At 49.8% G+C, this 20,633-nt stretch overlaps 1 protein-coding gene across 2 annotated transcripts in view; it reads right to left on the reverse strand.

Annotated features, from left to right (window-relative positions):
- LOC144130119 (uncharacterized) overlaps positions 1 to 20,633 on the reverse strand; it is a 344,089-nt gene that overhangs the window by 109,183 nt on the left and 214,273 nt on the right. For both annotated transcript variants that reach the window (XM_077664133.1, XM_077664132.1), the window contains one exon: positions 16,133 to 16,215. In XM_077664133.1, the coding sequence (XP_077520259.1) occupies positions 16,133 to 16,215 (83 nt within the window). The remainder of the gene's footprint in view (positions 1 to 16,132; positions 16,216 to 20,633) is intronic.

Raw genomic sequence — 20,633 nt, forward strand, 5'->3', positions numbered from 1 at the left:
AATCATAGGGGAAGTGTACTCACTTTCAGTTGGTTCGATTACCCCGATTTCGAGCATTCGCTTAATCTCCGTCTCCAAGATCTGCCGTTGACGTGGTGACACTCGATAAGCTTTTGACCTGATTGGTTCGGAGGAGGTCAGCTCGATCTCGTGAGGGATCAGGTCAGTTTTCCCTGGCCGACTGCTAAACATTGCTTTGAATTCCCCCAAAAGACCCTTAAGTTCATCTACCTGTTCCTCTTTCAGAACATCAGCCCTCGCAGAGCGCGCAAGAATGTCCTGGACGCTGCAATCCGCATCGCGGTCTGTTGCTAACTCAGGTAGATCAGCCTGTACTTCCTCTGGTGCGTTTAACATCATATTTACCACCTCCTCCCTGCCTACATAAGGTTTCATCAAATTGCAGTGGTAGATGGTAACCTCATTTCTCTTGCCGGGTTTTTTCAGGACGTAGGTTGTTTCTGATAGCCTGTGCTGAACTTCCACCGGACCCTCCCACTGCACTCCCATTTTGTTTTTCCTGGATGGTCGCAAAATCATAACCTTATCGCCCGACTGAAATGTTCGTTGTCTTGCGTTTCGATAGTAATAGACTTTGGCCCCCTGCTGTGCCGCTTTCAAGTTTTCTTCTACTAGGGTACGCGTAGAACTTAGTCGGTCGAGCAATTCCGTAACTCACGACAGTTTGGCTTTCTCCTGTTCCCTCCCAGAATTCTCGCAAAATCCGGAGAGGAGAACGCAGGGCTCTCCCATACACAAGTTCAGCCGGGGTGAATCCGGTCGCTTCATGGGGAACTGTTCTGAGAGCAAACAGCGTTGCCGGCAAACAGCTCTCCCAGTCTTTTTTTCCGTTCATAGCACAACGCGCGTAGAACCCTTTTGAGCACGGAGTGCATTTTCTCGACACTGTTCGACTGGGGATGATATACCGAACTGTGTATTAACTTTATACCGCACCTCTTCAAAAAGGTGGTGGTTAAGGCGCTGGTGAACACGGTTCCCTGATCCGCCTGAATCTCCGCGTGAAAACCGATTTGTGCGAAGGTGATGAGCAAAGCGTCCACTATCACTGTAGAGCTTAGTTCTTTGAGGGGGACTGCTTCGGGGAATTTTGTTGCTGGACACAGCATGGTAAGGAGATATTTCTACCCCGATTTAGACTGCGGTAGGGGTCCTACCGTGTCAATCACTAACCGCCGAAAAGGCTCTGTGATCAGTGGAACCAATTTCAGGGGAGCCTTCCATTAGTATACTGGTTTCTCGACTCGTTGACATGCGTCACACGACTTCACGTACCGCTCCACGTCTTTGAAGCACCCTGGCCAATAGTACTCCATTAAAAGTCGCTCTTTCGTTTTCTTGATCGCCAAGTGTCCCGACCAGCTGTTCCCATGACACACTCTCAGAAGGTCCGCCCGGTATTTTTCCGGAATCACCAGCTGATCAAACGTCTTGCCTTTGGGATCTCTGTAGTGCCTGTACAGCAGTCCGCCTTTTCCGAGTATCGTGATGTTACGCCTTGCTATGCCCTTTTTCGCGGTAACATGCAGGCGCCTCAAACTAAGGTCATTCTTTTGCTCTGCTTTCAGCATATACCTGTCTATTTCCAACAGCCGCTCAAAACTGCGCGAAGTCGGGGCCAATATTGACGCTCCCACCGGCTCTATTTACTGCGGTTCGTTTGGCGCCGCAGCTGCGTCGATGTCGCCTGATCTAGCGACAACCTCGACCCCTTGTTCAGCCACTAGGTTTGGCTCCATGATTTGAGGTTCTGCTCCGATTTCTGCTTCTCCCTGTCCCAGGTCCTGTGTTAACTGAGCGGCGAGCTGGCGGGTTTTAGAGCGCGTTAGTGCCTGCACTTTTCCTTCTCCAAAGATCTTCCCTCGCTCACGCAACAGCCAGTCAGACCGGTTTGAGAACAGATAAGGATATTCCAGCGGAACTGTTTTCGAGACGGCTGCCTCCGTCACCAGTTTCCCAAACGGACCTAAAATTTCAACCCTTGCCATAGGTAAGCAAACACTGTGCTACTCCAACACCTGTTTAATCCACGTTACTCCTCCCGTGAAATCCTCAGACGTAACATAGGATGGGTGCACTACATCCATCGTAGCCGCACTGTCCCTGAGCACCTTACAAGGCTTGCCATTTACCTCTAACTCATGAAGGTAGGGGCGAAGCAGTTCTAGGTCTTCATCACTACCGTTTACGTACGAGAACACCAATTGCTGTTTTCTACATCTTGCAGCGATGTGCCCTGTTTCTTGGCAGTTATAACACCGCAACGGTTGCCTGGCCTTGAACTCCTTTTTCCCCGCCTTTTCTACCCCTTCGTCCTTTGTTTGACTGCCGCTGTTCTCTGGAGCCTTTTCGGTGACTTTTATTGTGTTACACCCTGCCCCACGTTTCCATTTAGAGCCGGCCGTCTAGAAGAAAAATACTTTTTGAGGTAGTTCCTCTTTCTGACTGGCCTTCCTCCGTAGTCGCCTTTCACCGCGTCGAGAATTCGTCTGCGAGTTGAGCTGCTCGCTCTACTGTCTCTACCTTTTCTTTGTCCTGCACCCATAGTTTTACGGACGGTGGAATGCTGCGGAAAAACTGCTGCAGACAGACGCACTCCGCTACCTTGTCTCTGCTTTCGCACACGCCTGCCCCCTTAAGCCACTCTACAAGGTTGCTTTACAATGTGTACGCAAACTCTGCCTAATCCTCATTGCTTTTTTTTTTGTTCCCTCCCTAAAACGCTGCCGAAATGCCTCATCTGAAAGGCGGTATTTCTCCTGTAGAGCAGATTTCACCTTTCATAATTTTCCGCATCCTGTTCGCTGAGCCTGGCGATCACATTAGCCGCCTCGCATGGTAAAAGATCTAGCAGGCGTTGTGACCACAAATTTTCTGCGATTTTGCTCTTTTGACACGCCCTTTCATAGTTAATTAGATACAGACCGATGTCTTCGCCCATCTTGTAGGGATACATCCAATTGACAGTACGGTGAGACTCTACCCTGTTTAATCTGTCACTAATGCTTGTTCCCCCGTTTTTGGCTACCAGACGCTGGCTTTCGAGTTGGGGCTCCATCATTTTCAGTTGTATCTGATCTGCGGCTTGCTTTTCTTTTGTTTCATCCTCTGCTTTCTTTTTTCATCCTCTGCTCTCTTTTTTTCATCCTCTGCTTTCTTTCTTCGCCGTTCTAGCTCTTTCTTTGCCATTTCCCACGCAATTTACATCGCTTCTTCGTCTGCATCGCTATTATTGATTGCTTTTATGATTGCCCCTTTCCTCATTCCTTCCTCCACTTCCACATCTAACTCATCACACATCAGCAACAGCTCTTCCCTATCAACCTTCTTGAAGTCCATGATCGTTGCCCCAAATGGTGGCTTTGCCCACTCGCTAATGTTCTATAGTTCTGTGCAAACTACATTGTGCTACAGACACCCGATTACCAGCAGTTCAAACTTTTTACCCAGAGTTTGAAGCCCGGTGAATCATAGAACAAAGACAAAGCGCTCACCCGTATATTCAGAACGATGTCACCTGGTCCATCCCACCGCTGCCACCAGTGGTTGAAGGTGGGGATCGGGGTCGCTTCTCGACACAACCTCGGTCAAGATGACGCCCGCTCCGTCCAGGACAGGAGTGCCGCTGAGTGAAGGATTCGTTAGTGGAGGAAGAAGACTTGGTTTATTTTATATGTTCACAAACTTTTGAGTTCAAAAGTGAGCTGCTACAACTGCATCTGCAGTCCAGTTTTATACACTGCGTCTTCCCTAGATTCCCCAGGTAGGGGACGCCATTGCCGTAGTGGGTGTGGACAAAACTTTCACTATCACACACAGACACCTCCGCACACATGAATACGCCCCTGGCATAAATTGAGATTGAGGGAAAGGGGTATGCGGCCAGGACCCCGTCGGGCTGGCAGGAGACGTCAGGTGGTCGGCCCGCTCTCTGCCGGTCGATGAACTTCGAAGAAACCGAGGCGCAGCCCCGTCGGTAGATAATCCCCACTGGTTCTGCCATTAGCGATGGCCGGCGAAGCCTGCAGACAAGACACTGTGGCGATCCGTTCCCACGCTGGTGCTGTGCCCGTAAGGCCAGGGGTAGTCGGGTCGGTGGAGACGGGGAAAATCGGAAGACAGCCGGACCCACTTCGCGGCCCGTGGCAGCGACTCCTTAAAGGGATTTTCGCAGAACCCTGCTCCCCGCTTGTCCCACGCAGCAACGACCGGGCGAGCGCGGTAAATGCACCCAGCAGACACCTGGCGAGAGATTCTGTCTTGGTGGCAATCCTCGAGACATGCTGGCGCCAATCCTAATACCAGCTGGCGGCCATTCCTAATAGTACATGTTGATGGAGAGGAATTGAGCCATACAGAATATAAAGAGCACAGGGGAAAAAACAGCTCCTTGCGGCACACCTCTCCTTTGCTTGTACCTCTCTGAATGAACACCATTAGTTGCGCGAAAGAATTCCCTGTTAAGAAAGAAATTCAGATATCCAAGCAACTATATAATCTGGAAACTGAAGAGACTGTGGCCTACGTATTATGATCAAGATTTGTACACTGTCGTTAGCTTTGGCGACGTCTAACGTAACCAAAGCCGCGACCAGGCGTTGACGACAAGCAAGGCGAATTCTGCTCTCAAGATCAGCATGTGCATTTCATATCGAACACCATGGCCGGAATCCGAGTTGACAAGGGCTGAGTATATTTTTGCTCTCCACGAAGGCTGACACCTGAATTATTTATACCGTTTCTATTAATTTTACTATGTTTGATGTTAAAGAAATTGGCCTAATATTATCCAATTCATAGCCTTCACCCAGATTTTTAAGTAAAGGCATCAACTTGGCCAGCTTCCTCTCAGAGGGAATCCAAGCGTGTTTGAGAGTAGTTTATAAGGTGCAGTAAGGAGTCGGGAGACTCCTCAGAGAATCTTGAGCATCTCTGTAGTGACACCATCAGGGCCAGGAGCTGCCGCTGGTAATCTCTGTACAACTTGGGAAAGCTCCGATAGATTAACTTGTGAGGCATTATTACTCGGCACCACTGATGCAAACAACATTGGTTGCAAAGGCAGTATAGACGAAAACAGCTTTTGCAGGCCCGTGGAAATCAATTCAACCACCAGGATAACTTCTTTAGGTGATATAACTAACGACTGTAAATTACTAGAGGACGTGAGCAGTGTTATACTCCGCAGAAAGCCGAATAGTGCACGTCGGTTGCCCGACTTTGAAAGATAATCGAAATGTTCTGAGTCATCTTTTTCCTTCGCACGAAAAACTGTGCGTTTAAACTTCGCTACAATAAGTTTATAATCCCTCCAGGTATTTGGGCATTGGTTATGAAGAAGTTTTTCCATGCTTTTTTCCTCCGTCTGTAATCTATTGTACAGTCCACAATCCACCAGGTAGAAGAATTCCCTTCTGTAGGCCGCACAAGAAACTCCGACTTTTCACGCCATTCTTCTATAGCCAGACATAAGCTTGTTGACTGGTGAGCCTCGGCGATGTTAGACACTGACGCAAGGGCAGAGCGCAACGCCGTCTGAAATCTGTCATAATGTGCATATGACCGCAACTGAGAAGACGCAGGAGTTACACAACATACGATATCAAAATTGAATGCGTATATGGTAACTTGAGCTGCCGCAATCAACCGTCGACCAATTCGTTACGCCAATGCCAGGACTAGTGAACGTGAGATATAAAACAGATTGAGTCTGTGTGCGAAGGTAAATGGCCGATCATGAATTTATTCAGATAACGTTTGTGGGGACCTGCCCTCCAGCCCCCTGAGTTTGCTTTCCCGCGAGGCACCGTGCAGTGGCGGTCTCACCTCGAGGCTGAGCGCGTTCCCTTGTGAGTTATATTAACTGGCAAGAGAGGGCGCCAGCATCGCTGCGCAGAGAGTGCCAAATCCCGCGCGTGGGAGGGGGATCTTCGGCTGGGATAATCGCCGCGAACGGACGCGTCGCTCGCGGCTCCGCTCTTCGCCGGCGGGGCGAAGAAGCGACGGGGAGACAGGCTCCCGTACTCGTCCCGTCCGGCCTGCGGAGTTTATATCCCTTGCCCTAGCGCGGGCGAACATTCGCTCGGAACCTTGCTGGTGAGTCGGACGACCTCGATTCATTAGCGTGCCTTGTTGCTAGCTGGCGTTATTGTTGCTGTAGCACTAATTGCCTGTTTGTGTCAGCCAATGTGTCGTTCCTTTGTTCCCCCAGAGCAAGGCCCGCCGTGGTCGGCGAGCGCTCGGTAGCGTACGCGATCACGGGGTGGGGTTCGGGCGGCTTTGAACCGTGTCAGCCGCGATTGAGTGGGGAGAACGTACTTATTTCCCCATGTCAAACCCCACACGTTATGATCAGAAACCCAGTCCCAAAGGTGCTTGCCGCATAGATTAGTCCTAAACCCCACGACACATGATGAGAATTGAACTCGTCAGCAACGAGAACTGAGTTTTTACAGTTAGCGAGTAACAAGTTGAGAGGTCTAAGATCCTGTACTCCAGAGGGGAAATAACAATTTGCTATGGAAAATGGAGAGCATTCAGGAAGTACAAAATCTAATGCCAAAATCTCACAGTCAGAAGAAATTTGTAGACACTGTACCTTAGCCCTGTCGCAAAATCTTGAAGAGACTAAAGTTAGTAAACCTCCTCCTCTTGACTGGCGATCTAGGCGAAATTAAAAAATTCATTTTAAAATTTTTGAAATGAAAATGTTGGTCGGTTGAAAGCCTGGTTCCTTGAAGTATTATGGCATTCAGATTAAGCTCGGTGGAAATGGAGTGTACATGTGTGGAAGCTGAAAGAATAAAGCGACAGTTCCACTGAAGAACTCAGAACGACGCTATGGTTGTGAAAGCTTGAAGCAGCAACTGCCTGCCCCAAAATGGTATCCTTGGGCTGGGTGTCAAACTGTTGCTTATTTGATTTTGGCTGTGTACGTGGACAATACGGCGAATGAGACATGGGTGACCCGCTGCGCTTGAGAACCCGCGCATCAGGCTCCATCATCTCGGAATCATAGATGATACCATCATCACTCGAAGTACCCGAGGTAACTACCGCGGAAGAGGCTGTAGTACGTTCCTGGGGCTGAGACAGATCAGGAATTGTAGACAGGGTAAGAGTAGAGGGAATAGCTGTCGAGAGAGAGGCCAAACCGGCCTGCACGGCGTGTGTAAGCTGAGTCGCAAGAACGTTTGTAAGGCACTCCGATACACTTGCGACAAACCTTTCTACCATTTTAGACATTGAAGCCTCCATAGCAGCCGCAATTGACTCTGACAGCGTCGAGTCTAACATGACGCCTTGACGAGCGGTCACACCGGCATAACCGTGGGCACGTTCTCTAACCTCTGTAATATCATCACGGCGCAAACATGGTATTCTGTCACTTATGTCTAAAATTTGGATTTCCTGCAATCGGGAGGGACACACAAGTTGGATTTGCAACCGCCGGCGCTATGGCCATAGCGCCAGCTGTTGTTGCACTGCGGGGGCCTACATGACAAGGGGTCTACGCGGAAAATTACAGGCCATGCCTTGATTTCAAAGGGGCAGGAAGTGCCGGCAAAGGTTAAATTCACAGATTCGGTAGGCACCTGTATGTTGTTTACATCCCGGCTGCAGCGGTGCACAGCAACAACACCTGCAGGAGACTGAAGCTCAAGAGTCTCTGCTGCAGAAAGGGAAGAGTTCACGCCTCGAGCAATATCTTTTGTGCAAGCTAGATGTGAAAGGATTTAGGAACTTACCCGAAACGAGGCATATGATGAGGCCCTTAGTAAATCTCTGACAGAGTCGAGGTCTCACGTTCTACACAGAATCCCGCCACGTCTAAACTGGCGTTCCTTGGAGATTGACTCATAATGAGAAGGGGCTGACTGGAGAGCAGCCCGACCCGCTCCTCCAGGGTTTGTCACCTTGATTGCACCGCCATCCTGAGGCACCAGAATAACAGGAATACTGCCGACGCCGCTGCGCAAAAAAGCTTCCAAAGGCAGGAGATCAGGGGCAGAGAAGCTGACCAGGGGGAGCTCCCCTGGCCGGAATACTGAGAAGACACAGCCCGCGCTTACAGCCTTACCGCGTGCTTAAAGCCCACAAAACGAGAAGCCACCTGAAACTTAGCCGCTCGTCCCAGCAGAGCAGAGCAGCCGAGCCAGAACAGAGAACAGAGCCGGGAGGAAATAAGGAATTACCGTAGTTTTCTTCATTTTCCTTTGCTCTCCCTCCTAGGTTTGAAGTAGACGATGGTGCACAGCACTGTTGGAAGTGCAACGCCTTTGTGCCATGTCAAAAAGTAAAGTAGAACGGCGGCGTAACGTCAGCCCGTTCATACGCACAGTGCGTCACCGCTCTCCGTTTTTGAGCGACTCAGGCTATGAGGGACGCCGTACTGAAGGGCTCAGGAAATTTCGGCCACCTGGGGTTCTTTAACGTGCACTAACATCGCACAGTACACGGGCCTCTAGAATTTTGCCTCCATCTAAATTCGACCGCCGCAGCCGGGATTAAACCCGCGTCTTTTGGGTCAGCAGTCGAGCGCCATAACCAATGGGCAGTGCGGCGCAAACCTGCCGCGGTGGCTCAGTGGTTAGGGCGCTCGGCTACTGAGCCGGAGTACCCTGGTTCAAATCCGACCGCGACGGCTGAATTTCGATAGAGGCGAAACGCTAAGGCGCCCCTGTGCTGTGCGACATCAGTGCACGTTAAAGGTGCACGGGTGGTTGAAATTTCACGGTGGCCTCCACTATGGCACCTGTTTCTCTTCTTTCACTCCCACCTGCCTTCCTTCCCTTGGGACAAAGTTCTCATGTCCACGGACATATATGAGATAATTATTGCGGCATTTCTTTTCCTAAAAAACAATTTTCATATATCTGACATATCTCGGTCGATACCCGATCCGCGCTACAAGGGAAGAGATAAAGGACGGAATGAAAGAAGAAAAGATGAAAGAGGCTCTGCAGTGGAGGGCTCCAGAATAAAGGAAACGGAGGCGAAACGGAAGCGCCCTTTTGCGTGTCGCCTCAATTTCCTTCCCCAAAACCAATTTTCACCTTTTAAACGTGCTGCCTGAACTTTAAAAAGTATGGAAGCATTCTGAAGGAAGTAAATCTTTGACACTACTCGGAACGTGGCCGCCGCGCGTCTCGAGCGGATCCGCCTCATTTCGGCTCCGGGAAGTTTCGTCCGGATTACTGAAAAATTCCAGACGACCGCGCAAATTTTGCCTCTGCTAGACGGATAACATCTTCCGTCACCCGAAGATACCGCTCTCGAACAGGTGGGCTAATTTTTGGGCCTTTTAGGCCCATTTATGTCTTCAACGTGTGGGAGCCCCTGCTAGGCCTAAAGCCAAAAAGCCAGTCTCCAGCGTTGTTCGCGGATGCCATGGCGGCCTCCGCTCGCCGGGGGTACGATCCCGAGACGATGGCATGGACAGAAAGAAGTTGTCGCAGGCGCATTCTCGCCGCCTGAAACTTGCACTCCAACTAAGGAGATAGTAGACGAAGGTCTCTTCTCGTTGGTGGCACTTTTTAAACGCCAGCAAGGCCTGAACACGTCGGCGGTCAATGGACCCTTCGTGTGTGCCGCTGTTTCTGTGCATCCGAATACTGCAAGCTGCAACCCTTTTCTCTCTCAGACAGTGGTATCGAAGAAATGGTGGCCCACCGCTATGCCTCGACTCCGCAAATAAGATTTCACGATTGTCATCAAGCCTAGATTGACGATATCTCTGAAGACGGTCCTGCAGAATGGTAAGCTTGGTGCCTGGCTGTAAGCCTGTTTAAATGCCTCTTCGGTGGGCAAGGTTAGTATCTGGCCTATCTGGGACCCGAATATCATCATCACCACCACTCAAAACGTGAATGCGGCGAACGCGCTTGCTCGCGAATGTACCCTTAAACCTTCCAATTGCAGCATCTCGATGGTCGGCCATGCCAAAGTCGATGGTAAAGTCTACAAGAGGATTATTACGGTCCTTGAGCAGGAAACTTTTACCACCCTGAGATCTGAAGTCCAGTGGCGCGGAGGAGAGAGCCTTCATCCGCAAGCTGGGGAAGTCGACAATTGCCCTGCTCACCTTCGTGGGGCGTAGAGTACCGCGTTACGTGCACTATAGCGGTGTGGTGACTCATGCGCGCGAATATAAGCGAACTATTCGCGCGTGTTTCCGATGCCGCACCATTGGTCACCGCGTGGAATTATGCACGAATCATCAAGATAATCGCTGTGGACACTGCGGTCAAACAGTAGCAGTCCTCGAAGACGGCAACATGGCGTCCCACGAGTGAAATCCTTCCTGCATCGTCTGCGGTGGCGCCCATCATATGGGCTCTCAAGACTGCAAAGCCAAGTTCCGACGGCTGCACAAACCAGGAAACACGACCAGTCATAGAAAACAACCCCAGAGTGCGGCGGTTCCGGGTTCTGGAACCTCTCCGAAAGTTCCCCCGCCTAGCAACAAGAGAGTGCAAGGCGCAATCGGACAAGCGTCACCGGAGGGCGCCTTGCCGGACAATGCCCCGAAGCCTCCTCGATCAACTAATCAGAAGGTGTCACGTGATCCAGGTGTCCCCGCATTCCAAAACTGGGATTTTCCGCCTCTCCTGGGCCCTCCGCCTGGCACGCCAAAGAAGACACCACAGCCCTAGGTAGGCAGTCGAGATGGGCCTCCTCCGCCTCCCCATACTCCCCTACCTTCTCCTCTACCAAATCTTCCTCCTCCTTCCCTCCTTAACACTGAGGTCACGGACCTCCGCCGCGACCTCGAGACTCTCCAGGCACAGAATGCTCAACTCAACGCCAAAATTCATGCTCAAGAAACGGCTAGGTCCTCCCCGCCCACTGCCCAGGTATCCAAGGAACCGATGCAAGAAGGGCCGGGGGCCCCTACACCCTCTAGCTTTGACGTGCGTTTCACCGCCCTCGAAAATGCCCTCGCCCAATTAACGACTGAGATGTCCAATTTTGGCCAAATCCAAGACATCCTGGTCGAAGCAGTAACAGCCACAGTTATGGCCGCCGTGACAGCAAATATTAAGACGTGGCTAGAGTCAAACCATCGGCTTCTCCGCCGAATGGGACCCGTAAAAGACGAGAACCGCTCATCAAGATTCAACCGACACATTGATCTAACCGAACTATCGGAGGAGCCGGAACCACTCCCGCTGCAGGTGACGGAACCTGTCTCGCCTCTCCTAGGCAATCTCTCTTCAAATCAGCATGGCTGCGTCTCCTACCAACCAACCCCCTAGAGGGCGCTGCCCCCCGCAAAGACAGCTAGCTTTTTTCTTGTACAGTGGAACTGTCGGGGTTTCGAAGAAAGGACCAAACGCGCCAACTTAAGGGCGTACATTGACACCCTCGAATACCCCGCCGCCGTCGTTTCGTTGAAAGAAACCGGGGATGCGGTCAAGCTCTCGGGCTATATTACTTTTAAACGAGACCCGTTCACCTGTCTCCTAGTCTATAACGCCTACACAGAGCAAGAGATTAATCTCGACCTAAATCTGAAATATTCGTACGTGATGGTCTCTGTCATCCCTCTACGGAGAAGACATAGTCCCGCAGACATCCTTAAAATCTACTGGCCCCCGAAACTCAAAAACATCAGTTTTTCTAACATCTTTAGCACAGTGCTAAGGATCGCGGGTCGCGACCCTCTCATTATAGTGGGCGATTTTAACGCCCCCTGTCCCATGTGGGGCTGTCGCAAGGAAGAGCCACGTGGTCGTAAGTTGGTGGAACTTATATCTACGCTCGGCATCACTCTTCTAACCGGCCCTGCCCACCCGACACGTGTAGGAAATTTCGCCACTCTGGACACCTGCCCCAACCATACTCTCACGAAACACAACCGACACGCAGGGTGGATCAACACTGAGGACACCCTCGGTAGCGACCACTGCATGCTGAACACTGTAATTTACAATCGACCGTCACATCGCCCCCTTGCACAAGCTAAACTTCCCGACTGGAATGCTTTCCACCAGGCGCTCCTAGTAACTTCTCTCTTGGAGCAAGACTACTGAACTTGCGCGCACAGACTCAAGCAAACACTCCGTTCACATCAAAAGAACATGCAGCTTACGGGGCGTGCATCGGACGTGGATACCCACCTGATGCACCTCTGGTAAGCTCGCCGCAGCCTCATTAAGCGATGGCGGCGGCAGAAACACTATCGTACGCTCCGTACTCGCATCTCTGACCTCACCCAGCAAGCTGCCGAGTATGCTGCCCAGCTCGCTGACAATGAGTGGGTAGATAGATGCCAGAGGGCAGCAAGACAGATGTCGAGCCGCAACATTTGGCGGCTATTTCAGAGTCTCATAGAACCTACACAAATGCGCTCGGGAGCGCAGAAATACCTCATTCGCGCGATACACAATTTTCAAGGAAACACAAAGCAGCTAGCGAATGTATTACGCTCACAATACCTCAATCAGGATCAAGATCCGTGCGGTCAGGATTATTCCTATGCAGGCAGCGATAATCTGGAACTGGGTCAGCCTTTCCAACTTAACGACCTTCGCACGGCTCTTGCCAAAATGCACGGCGCTTGCCAAAATGCGCAGGAGGACGGAGCCCGGGAGGGATAAGGTCACAGTCAAACTGTTGGCAAACCTTCCCGATCGGGCGTACGAAAACCTACTTGAATATATCAACGTAATTTAGACCGCGGACACTTTGTTGCCACCCGATTGGAAGACATCATGGTAAACTTTATCGCGAAAGCGGGAAAACCTGCAAACACAGACAACCTCCGGCCCATGTCCCTCACTTCATGCGTAGGGAGACTGATGGAAACGATGGCCCGTGACCGCCTCTCGGAATATCTCGAGAGCAAGCTCACCTTCGCCGAAACCATCTTCGGCTTCCGACCTCATTAGTCCGCCCAAGACATACTTTTACAGCTTCATCGCGAGGTTCTCGGACCCATAGAACACCCACACATTGACAAGATAGTACTAGCACTCGATCGGAAGGGTGCATTTGACAATGTTAAACACGCCGTCATGTTAAAACATTTCAGTGAGACCAACTGTGGTCCACATACATTCAACTACATCAAACATTTCTTAAAAGACCGCTCGGCTTATATACGCATACAAGTGACTGGTTACGGCCCGTTTGAGATGGGATCGCGGGACATACCGCAAGGCGAAGTGTTTTCCCCGCTTCCCTTTATTATTTCCATCATGCACCTCCCGGCACAGCTCGCGGGTGTCGGCGGTGCTCAGCATGCACTGTACGCCGATGACATCACCATCTGGGCTACTAAGGGAAACATAGGAGAGATGAAGGAATGCCTGCTAGCAGCGGCGATTACAGCAGAACACTATGCTACGTACTGCGGCGTCCAGTACTCTCCGTACAAGTCTGAATTTGTGCATATTCGACATTCTCCGAAATGCAAAATTTCCGTTCAGCTCTCTCTCGCCAGCGGCCCTATCCGTGAAGCGCAGGAGCTGCGAATACTCGGTCTCTTCATTAATTAGCATCGCAAGGCAGACACGACCCTTGCTAAACTCCGCAAAGTACGCGACCAGGTAGGCCGAAAGGTTCGTCGCGTTTCCAACAAGCGAGGAGGGTTGCGAGGTAAGGATGCAGTGCGGCTCGCCCATGTCTTCGTAACAAGTCGTGTACTGTACTCGACTCCTTACCTCCGCTTACAGAAACATGACGAAGATTGATTGGAGGTTGTACCCCGCAAAATTTTCAAGAGAGCCCTCGACCTCACGATGTCCACTTCCAACGCGCGACTGCTCGCCTTGGGGATGGTGAACACCTATCGGGAACTTCGCGAGGCGCATTTCGTTAACCAATACACGCGTCTCGCTCATAACGTGTCCTGTGGCAGCGTTTTGGGCCGGTTACATATATAGCATGGCCACCATACGGTGGAACGGGCTCAAGTGCCTGAACTGTGGAGACGCACCCTCTATGGTCGACCTTTTCCGGCTAACATGAACAAGTAGGACCATAATGGCTGGCGCCAGGCACAGGTGGATGCTTTGCACCACCACTATGGCTCAAAGAAACACGTCTTCTACGGTGACATTACAGGCCCGTACCAATCCAGGGGGAAATTGTGCGCAGCTTGAGTCATGCACTAGGGAAAACAGGTGGACGGGCTCTCGTTCAGAGCGCCCAGCTCAAATCATGCGGAGGAGGTAGCGATCACCCTCGCAACCTCTAATAATAATAATAATAATTGGTTTTTGGGGAAAGGAAATGGCGCAGTATCTGTCTCATATCGTTGGACACCTTAACCGCGCCGTAAGGGAAGGGATAAAGGAGGGCGTGAAAGAAGAAAGGAAGAATAGGTGCCGTAGTGGAGGGCTCCGGAATAATTTCGACCACCTGGGGATCTTTAACGTGCACTGACATCGCACAGCACACGGGCGCCTTAGCGTTTTTCCTCCATAAAAACGCAGCCGCCGCGGTCGGGTTCGAACCCGGGAACTCCGGATCAGTAGTCGAGCGCACTAACCACTGAGCCACCGCGGCGGGGCTACTCATCCCGACTCTAAATTCATCCTCACAGACTCTCCCGGAGCCTGTCGCAACTTTGAGTTCAGTTGGATTACTCCGATTGCTTAACAAATAATTCACCAGAGCACTCGCGACTACGATCCAGCTCTTCGCTGAGTCATATGGGTCCCCGGCCACCATGGCATGCCAGGTAACGAAGCCGCCCATGAGGCAGCCCGCGCACCCACCGGCCACCAGGCATTTCTTGGGCGGACGTTAACCCATATCACAGTCCTCTTCTTTCTTTTAAAGACATTACTTAGCACTATCGTGCCGAACACCGGCGCTAACCGGTTCCTATGAAGGAACTGGGTAAAGCTGGCGAACGAACTCTCCTTAGGCTCTTTACAAACACCCTGCTGCGCCCGGCGGTTTTCAAGCAATTTGACTCTTCTTTTGACAGCGGCTGCTCATTCTGTGGGCAGGCAGCCGACACCTTTCACATGATTTGGACATGCAGGCCAAATCTTTCTCTCCCCCAACACCCCTTCCCCTACCTGAGAGGACAGGGAGGCGGCTCTGCTCGGCTGCCAGGAACTATCGGCCCAACAGGTCCTGGTTCTGCGGACCTGCGCCGAGGTCAGGACCAACGGGGTACAGGAATGAGGGCGAGACCCACTAGTGGCCTCTCCACGAGAACCTCTCTGTACGTATAGATTAATAAATGCATTTCACCACCACCACCTTGACAATACTTAATGATGTTCAAATAAAATACTTGTGCTTCTACAGAAGCAGAAATGAAAAGTACATCCTTTTTAAAATTCTTTCCGATAGAATGGCTGTTCATAATAAAAAAATTCCAGCTTTAAAGTAGTTCTACATCAATATTTACTAAATCCCTAACGATGAAAAAATTTGTTTTGAGCGCACATGTTTCAACTTTCCGTAAATGCTTACAATGCAGTATATTTCCGTCAGAAATAATTATTATCTACACAAGGAGGAGTACTTATGAAGTCAAATATGTGCGCTTCAATAACGTGAGGGCAGTAAGATTTTCAGAAAGTCACCTGTTTCGCCACGCGCTGGCATACACATTTTCGCTACTACAAAATTATGGCCCCGCCGCGCTGGCTCAGGGGTCAGGGCGCTCGACTACTGATTTGGAGTTTCCGGGTTTGAACCCGACCGCGACGGCCGCATTTAAATGGAGGCGAAACAGTTTGGCGTGTGCTGTGCGATGTTAGTGCACGTTAAAAATCCCCAGGTGGTCGAAGTTATTCCGCAGCCTACCACTGCGGCACCTATTTCCTCCTTTCTTCTTTAAATCTCTCCTTTATCTCTTTCCTTACGTCGAAGTTCAGGTGTCTGCCGAAATATGAGACAGATACTGCGCCACTTCTTTGTCCTAACCAATTTTCAATTTTCAAAGTTAAGGCATCTCTCGCGGAACAAATTTTTCGTTTCTGCGACAAAGTTTACAAGTTTAGGTGTCCACCGATATGTGAGACAGATACTGTGCCATTTCCTTTCCCTAAAAACCAATTTTATTCATATATCGCGTAAAAACGTTTGCCATCTTTTCACAGAAGAAGTGCAGTAGAATGAGACAGAGTGAGCGAGTGCTTACGCGTCCGATCCAGTGTACTTGCCAAGGCAGCTGATGAATGTTCCGGGAATTATTTGCGCCAGGTTCGGGATTTCGTGAATAGGCTAAAGAAAGAGAGGATGAGGCAAGCACTTGTTTAGTATTGTTGGTCAAGGTGGCGCATGGAAGTTAAGTTGTCATTGAATAAAAACCTTTGAGCGCGCGGCGGCGACCCGCACTGGAGCAACAAAAGCATGTTTGTAGAAGTAGCAGTAATAGTAGTGGTTTGTTAAAATAATCGTAAAAAGTAAGAATAACATTTCTAATTTCCTCGGCATCTGCCATCGACACTAGAGCACCTGAGCTGGGGCAACAGAAATAAAGGATAGCAGGTCCGAAATTGAAATCTCGCAAATGTCTGATACAAGTCTTCTATCACGTAGTTTTTAATTTTTTTTTAACTTCAACTCATGCAATCTGTAAAAATTCGTTTCTGCAAATAATATTGTCATGTTCCTTTGGTATGAGGTCTTTACTTTGTCAATGAACTTCAGCGTGATCTCATCACTTAGTCACGTGACAACGATTTTTTAGTCATCTTGTCACGTGACTTTGGTATGACGTCATTATTTGACAATTGAACTACAAATTTTTGCATCATCGTGTCACCTGATTTTAGTATGACGACATCGCTTATCCTCATTATCATCGTTTCCATCATTGTTACATTCCTAAATCTCGTTTGCATTAATTGATTTCTGGTAATTGTCGTATATATATATAGATTTAAGAGAAGTGGGCACTTCTACAGACACATTTATTTATCAGCGTTTCGACCGCGGTGCGGTCTTCTTCACGGCTGTAGTAGTCTCGACGACTACTACAGTCCTGAAGAAGACAGCACCGCGGTCGAAACGTTGATAAATAATGTGTCTTTGTAGAAGTGCCCACTTCTCTTAAACCTTTATTCTGCGGAGCCAATGGAACCTACATTCGTAACATATATATATATATATATATATATATATATATATATATATATATATATATATATATATATATATATATATATATATATATATATATATATGTATGTATATAATATTTAGAAGGATCTAATTAACGATGTGACGTCATCAGTCTTCACCACGACATGTTACACCACTCATTATTTATTACTGAAGTACATTTCACTCAAATACAATCATACATTCAAGCTCTCACGTCATATTGCAGACGCAATTTGTGCACTCATTTCGCCGACACGTTTGGCGGACACGAGCTTGAGATTGAGCCATTTAATATTTTCGCATTAGAGCACAAAATAAAACGAAAATGATATCGACGAGACATCCGCCGTCGGTATTTTTTTGTTTTCTCTTGTTTATTTTGGCGCTACTCACCATTTGTCGCATATGATAGGGAGTCTGAAATAGAAGTATGAACGAAAAAGGTTTGAAGAAGACGGCGATGATGGCGATAACGATGACGTGGATTAACCGAACAATAATGAAGATGAAGTATTCGGTGAGGTGGGAAGAGATGATTGGTGGAGAAGAGAAGAGGACGACGACAAGGATTGCGTGAACTAACGCCAAGGCTATAAAAGCGCGAGGGAGAGCGAGGCACGGGGGGGAGGGGGAGGGTAAACACAGATGTGGAGGCTCCGGCGAGTCAGGCACATTTTGGCTGGGTGAGGGACGCCGGCTACTTCCCCGGTGAGCTTGAGTTATACGACTTCGCACCGTGGACTTCCTGCCGTTCGTGAGCCCGTTCAGGGGAGTCAACGAAAGATGCTACCGCCTGCTACGGCCAGGGATGTCTTCAGTGTTGTTGCCACACATCCGGGTGGTGCTCCCCACGCCAAAATCACCGGCATCCCCTCCACGGGCGCATGGACCGGGAGCTTGTACGACGCAGCCAACACGCCGCCAGCGACGCCAGCCTGAGCGCGTCGAACACCACCTCGACGCCGGCTACTGTACCCATGCAACGCCGCATCCGCACTGATCCAACAGTGAGCACGAACGCCGACCGATAACAGTAGAACGCTAGTAGTAGACGCTAATAGCACTGTTCCCGGGTCACGTGTACTGATAGTCTTTGTTTAGTGTTTTGTTTTGTGTGCTGGTCTTTGTGCCACGTAGCGTGTACTAAATGTTCGTCTGTGCGGGTACACCTGTCGCCTAGTCGATTCTTTCGGTCCGAGTGTTCTCCGGGGAGATCCGTTCTTGATCACAGTTTTGAAGCGGTGCGTGACAATATTGTGACAGAGCAGTTTTGAGTAAGTTGCAGTCCAACGCTGGCGCTATTCCTGAAAGAAAGTTGAGTTCATTGGAAGAGTTTGCCACACTGCAGACCAATTCCTCGAGGCTCAAGGGCTGAGAAATATGAGTAAGGCAAAGGAGGAAATACAAAAGGTCCTAGCGACAGGTGCGAAAAAAGCAAGAGCCTATGGCGGTGCATCTAAGGCGCCAGTAATGTTTCCTCTGAGACAAGGTGGGACACCGTGCAGATGACTGTCGGAATAGTAGCGTTGCCCAAAAGACACAGGTTGTGTTCCAAGGTTGTAAGAGGAGAGGACACACTGCAAATGAGTGCCGATATAGAACGCAGGACCAAGCTACATGCGTCGTCGACTCTCTTCCAGAACATGCCACAAAACCTGAAGTTCCACAGTTAAAAGGAGAGCAAACACCGCTGAAAAATGAGGCGGTGACTGAAACACCCAATTCGAAAGCAGCAATGCCGGTGGTGATTGGGCAAATAGGGTACCGCCCTATATTGGTGCTTAGAGGCAGCAGAGACAACAGAGTAATGGTTCGGAAAAGCCTGGTGAAGGACGAGGATCTAACAGGGGAAGCGTCGGCCGTCACTCTTGTAGATAGGTCAGTAAGGTACCTTCCTGAAGCCAGGATTCTAGTGCCCACGCCATTTTATACATCGCAGGTAGTGAAAAAATGTGCAGAGCATCCCATCTACCATCTTATCTCGGGAAACATTACGTGTGCAAGAAGTGCAGAAGACCCCGATCCCGAGTGGAGGATGTTCGACGTTGAAGAACACCGAAAGGAGGAAATGCCCACGACAGCTCAAGCGGGTGATGGGGAAGTCAGTTTCTCGTCTGCAGTGGAGACAAGAGCTCAGGCGACAGTCCGAGCAACGCAGCGTCCGCTCTCTACTCCAGTTACGATGTGTCTGAGCGTAACACCGGGCGAAATTGCAATTAGGCAAAGAGAAGACCCGAGCTTGAAAGCCTCCTTCGAAAGAGCCGAGGAAAAAGGGAAAAGAAAGAGGAGTCGTACATTATTCGAATATTAGTTGGTAAACGGTCTTCTGCACAGGGAATGCATATTTAGCCCTTGAAGATGGGTCCAACAGCTGGTGTTACCGAAAGATATGAGAGAGACAGTGTTACGCTTAGGACATGCTGTCATTACGGCCGGACACCCGGGTGTTCAGAAAACGGTGTCCAGGACCACCGAGTCCTTCTGGCCAAGTGTCCTGAGTGACGGTAAATGCTTTGTTCGCTCATGTGACGTGTGCCTGCGCACAGTTCCGAAGGGTAGAGTTGGCCCCGTGCCTCTGGGCAAGATGCCAGCCATCAACGTACCGTTTCAAAGAGTGGCTATTGACATTGTGGGGCGAATATTTCCAGTATCCGCCAGAGGCAATGGATATGTGCTTAATATGATTGACGTGGCCACTCGTTATCTTCACGCTATTCCATTCAAGACAATTGACAGTGTCCAAGTGGCGGTGGGTCTTGTGGAGATGTTCTCGCGTTATGGGTTCGCGAGGGAAATTTTCATTGACCGGGCCTCGAACTTCACGTCGGTGCTAATAAAGGAGGTTAACCGCCATTTGTCAGTAAGGCAGTTACTAGCAGCGGCATATCATCCCATGTCTAATGGGCTTGCAGAGCGGGTCAACGGCGCCCTCAAAAATATGATCAAGAAAATGCGCCAGGAGAGGCCTACTGATTGGGATAGGTATCTGCCAGTTCTTTTGTTCGCTTACGGCGAAGTGACGCAAATCAGTCTTGGGTTCTCGCCCTTCGAGATGTTGTATGGAGGAACCGTTAGAGGCTCACTTATAATACTCAAGGAGCTGTGGACCAATAAAGAGGTTGCGTCAGATCTCAAGACAACATACACATGCCTTCTTGAGTGGCGGGACAAGTTGGAGGAAATATGCAGGCTTGTACACCATGGCCTGCAAAGGGCGCACGAATGCTATAAGGGCTACTATGACACGAAAGCCACTCACAGAAATCTGAATCCGGGCGACAGGGTTCTCATCCTGCTACCCACGGATCATAATAAGTTACTGATGCATTGTAAGGGCCCTTACCTTGTGACGCAGCAGAAAAATGACATGGATATTGAGTTATTGATACATGAAAAAAGGAAGGTTTTTCATGTATGTTGAAGAAATACGAAAAAAGAGGTCCCGTACGGCAGTACGCCCCCAATTTAGCGCTCGATAGTGCCGGAGGAGACAGGTGATGTTGCCGAGGCGCCCACTTCCAGTGTGAAGAAAA

The sequence above is a fragment of the Amblyomma americanum genome, chromosome 4, assembly GCF_052857255.1.
Source record: "Amblyomma americanum isolate KBUSLIRL-KWMA chromosome 4, ASM5285725v1, whole genome shotgun sequence".
NCBI classification, from domain to species: Eukaryota; Metazoa; Arthropoda; class Arachnida; order Ixodida; family Ixodidae; genus Amblyomma; species Amblyomma americanum.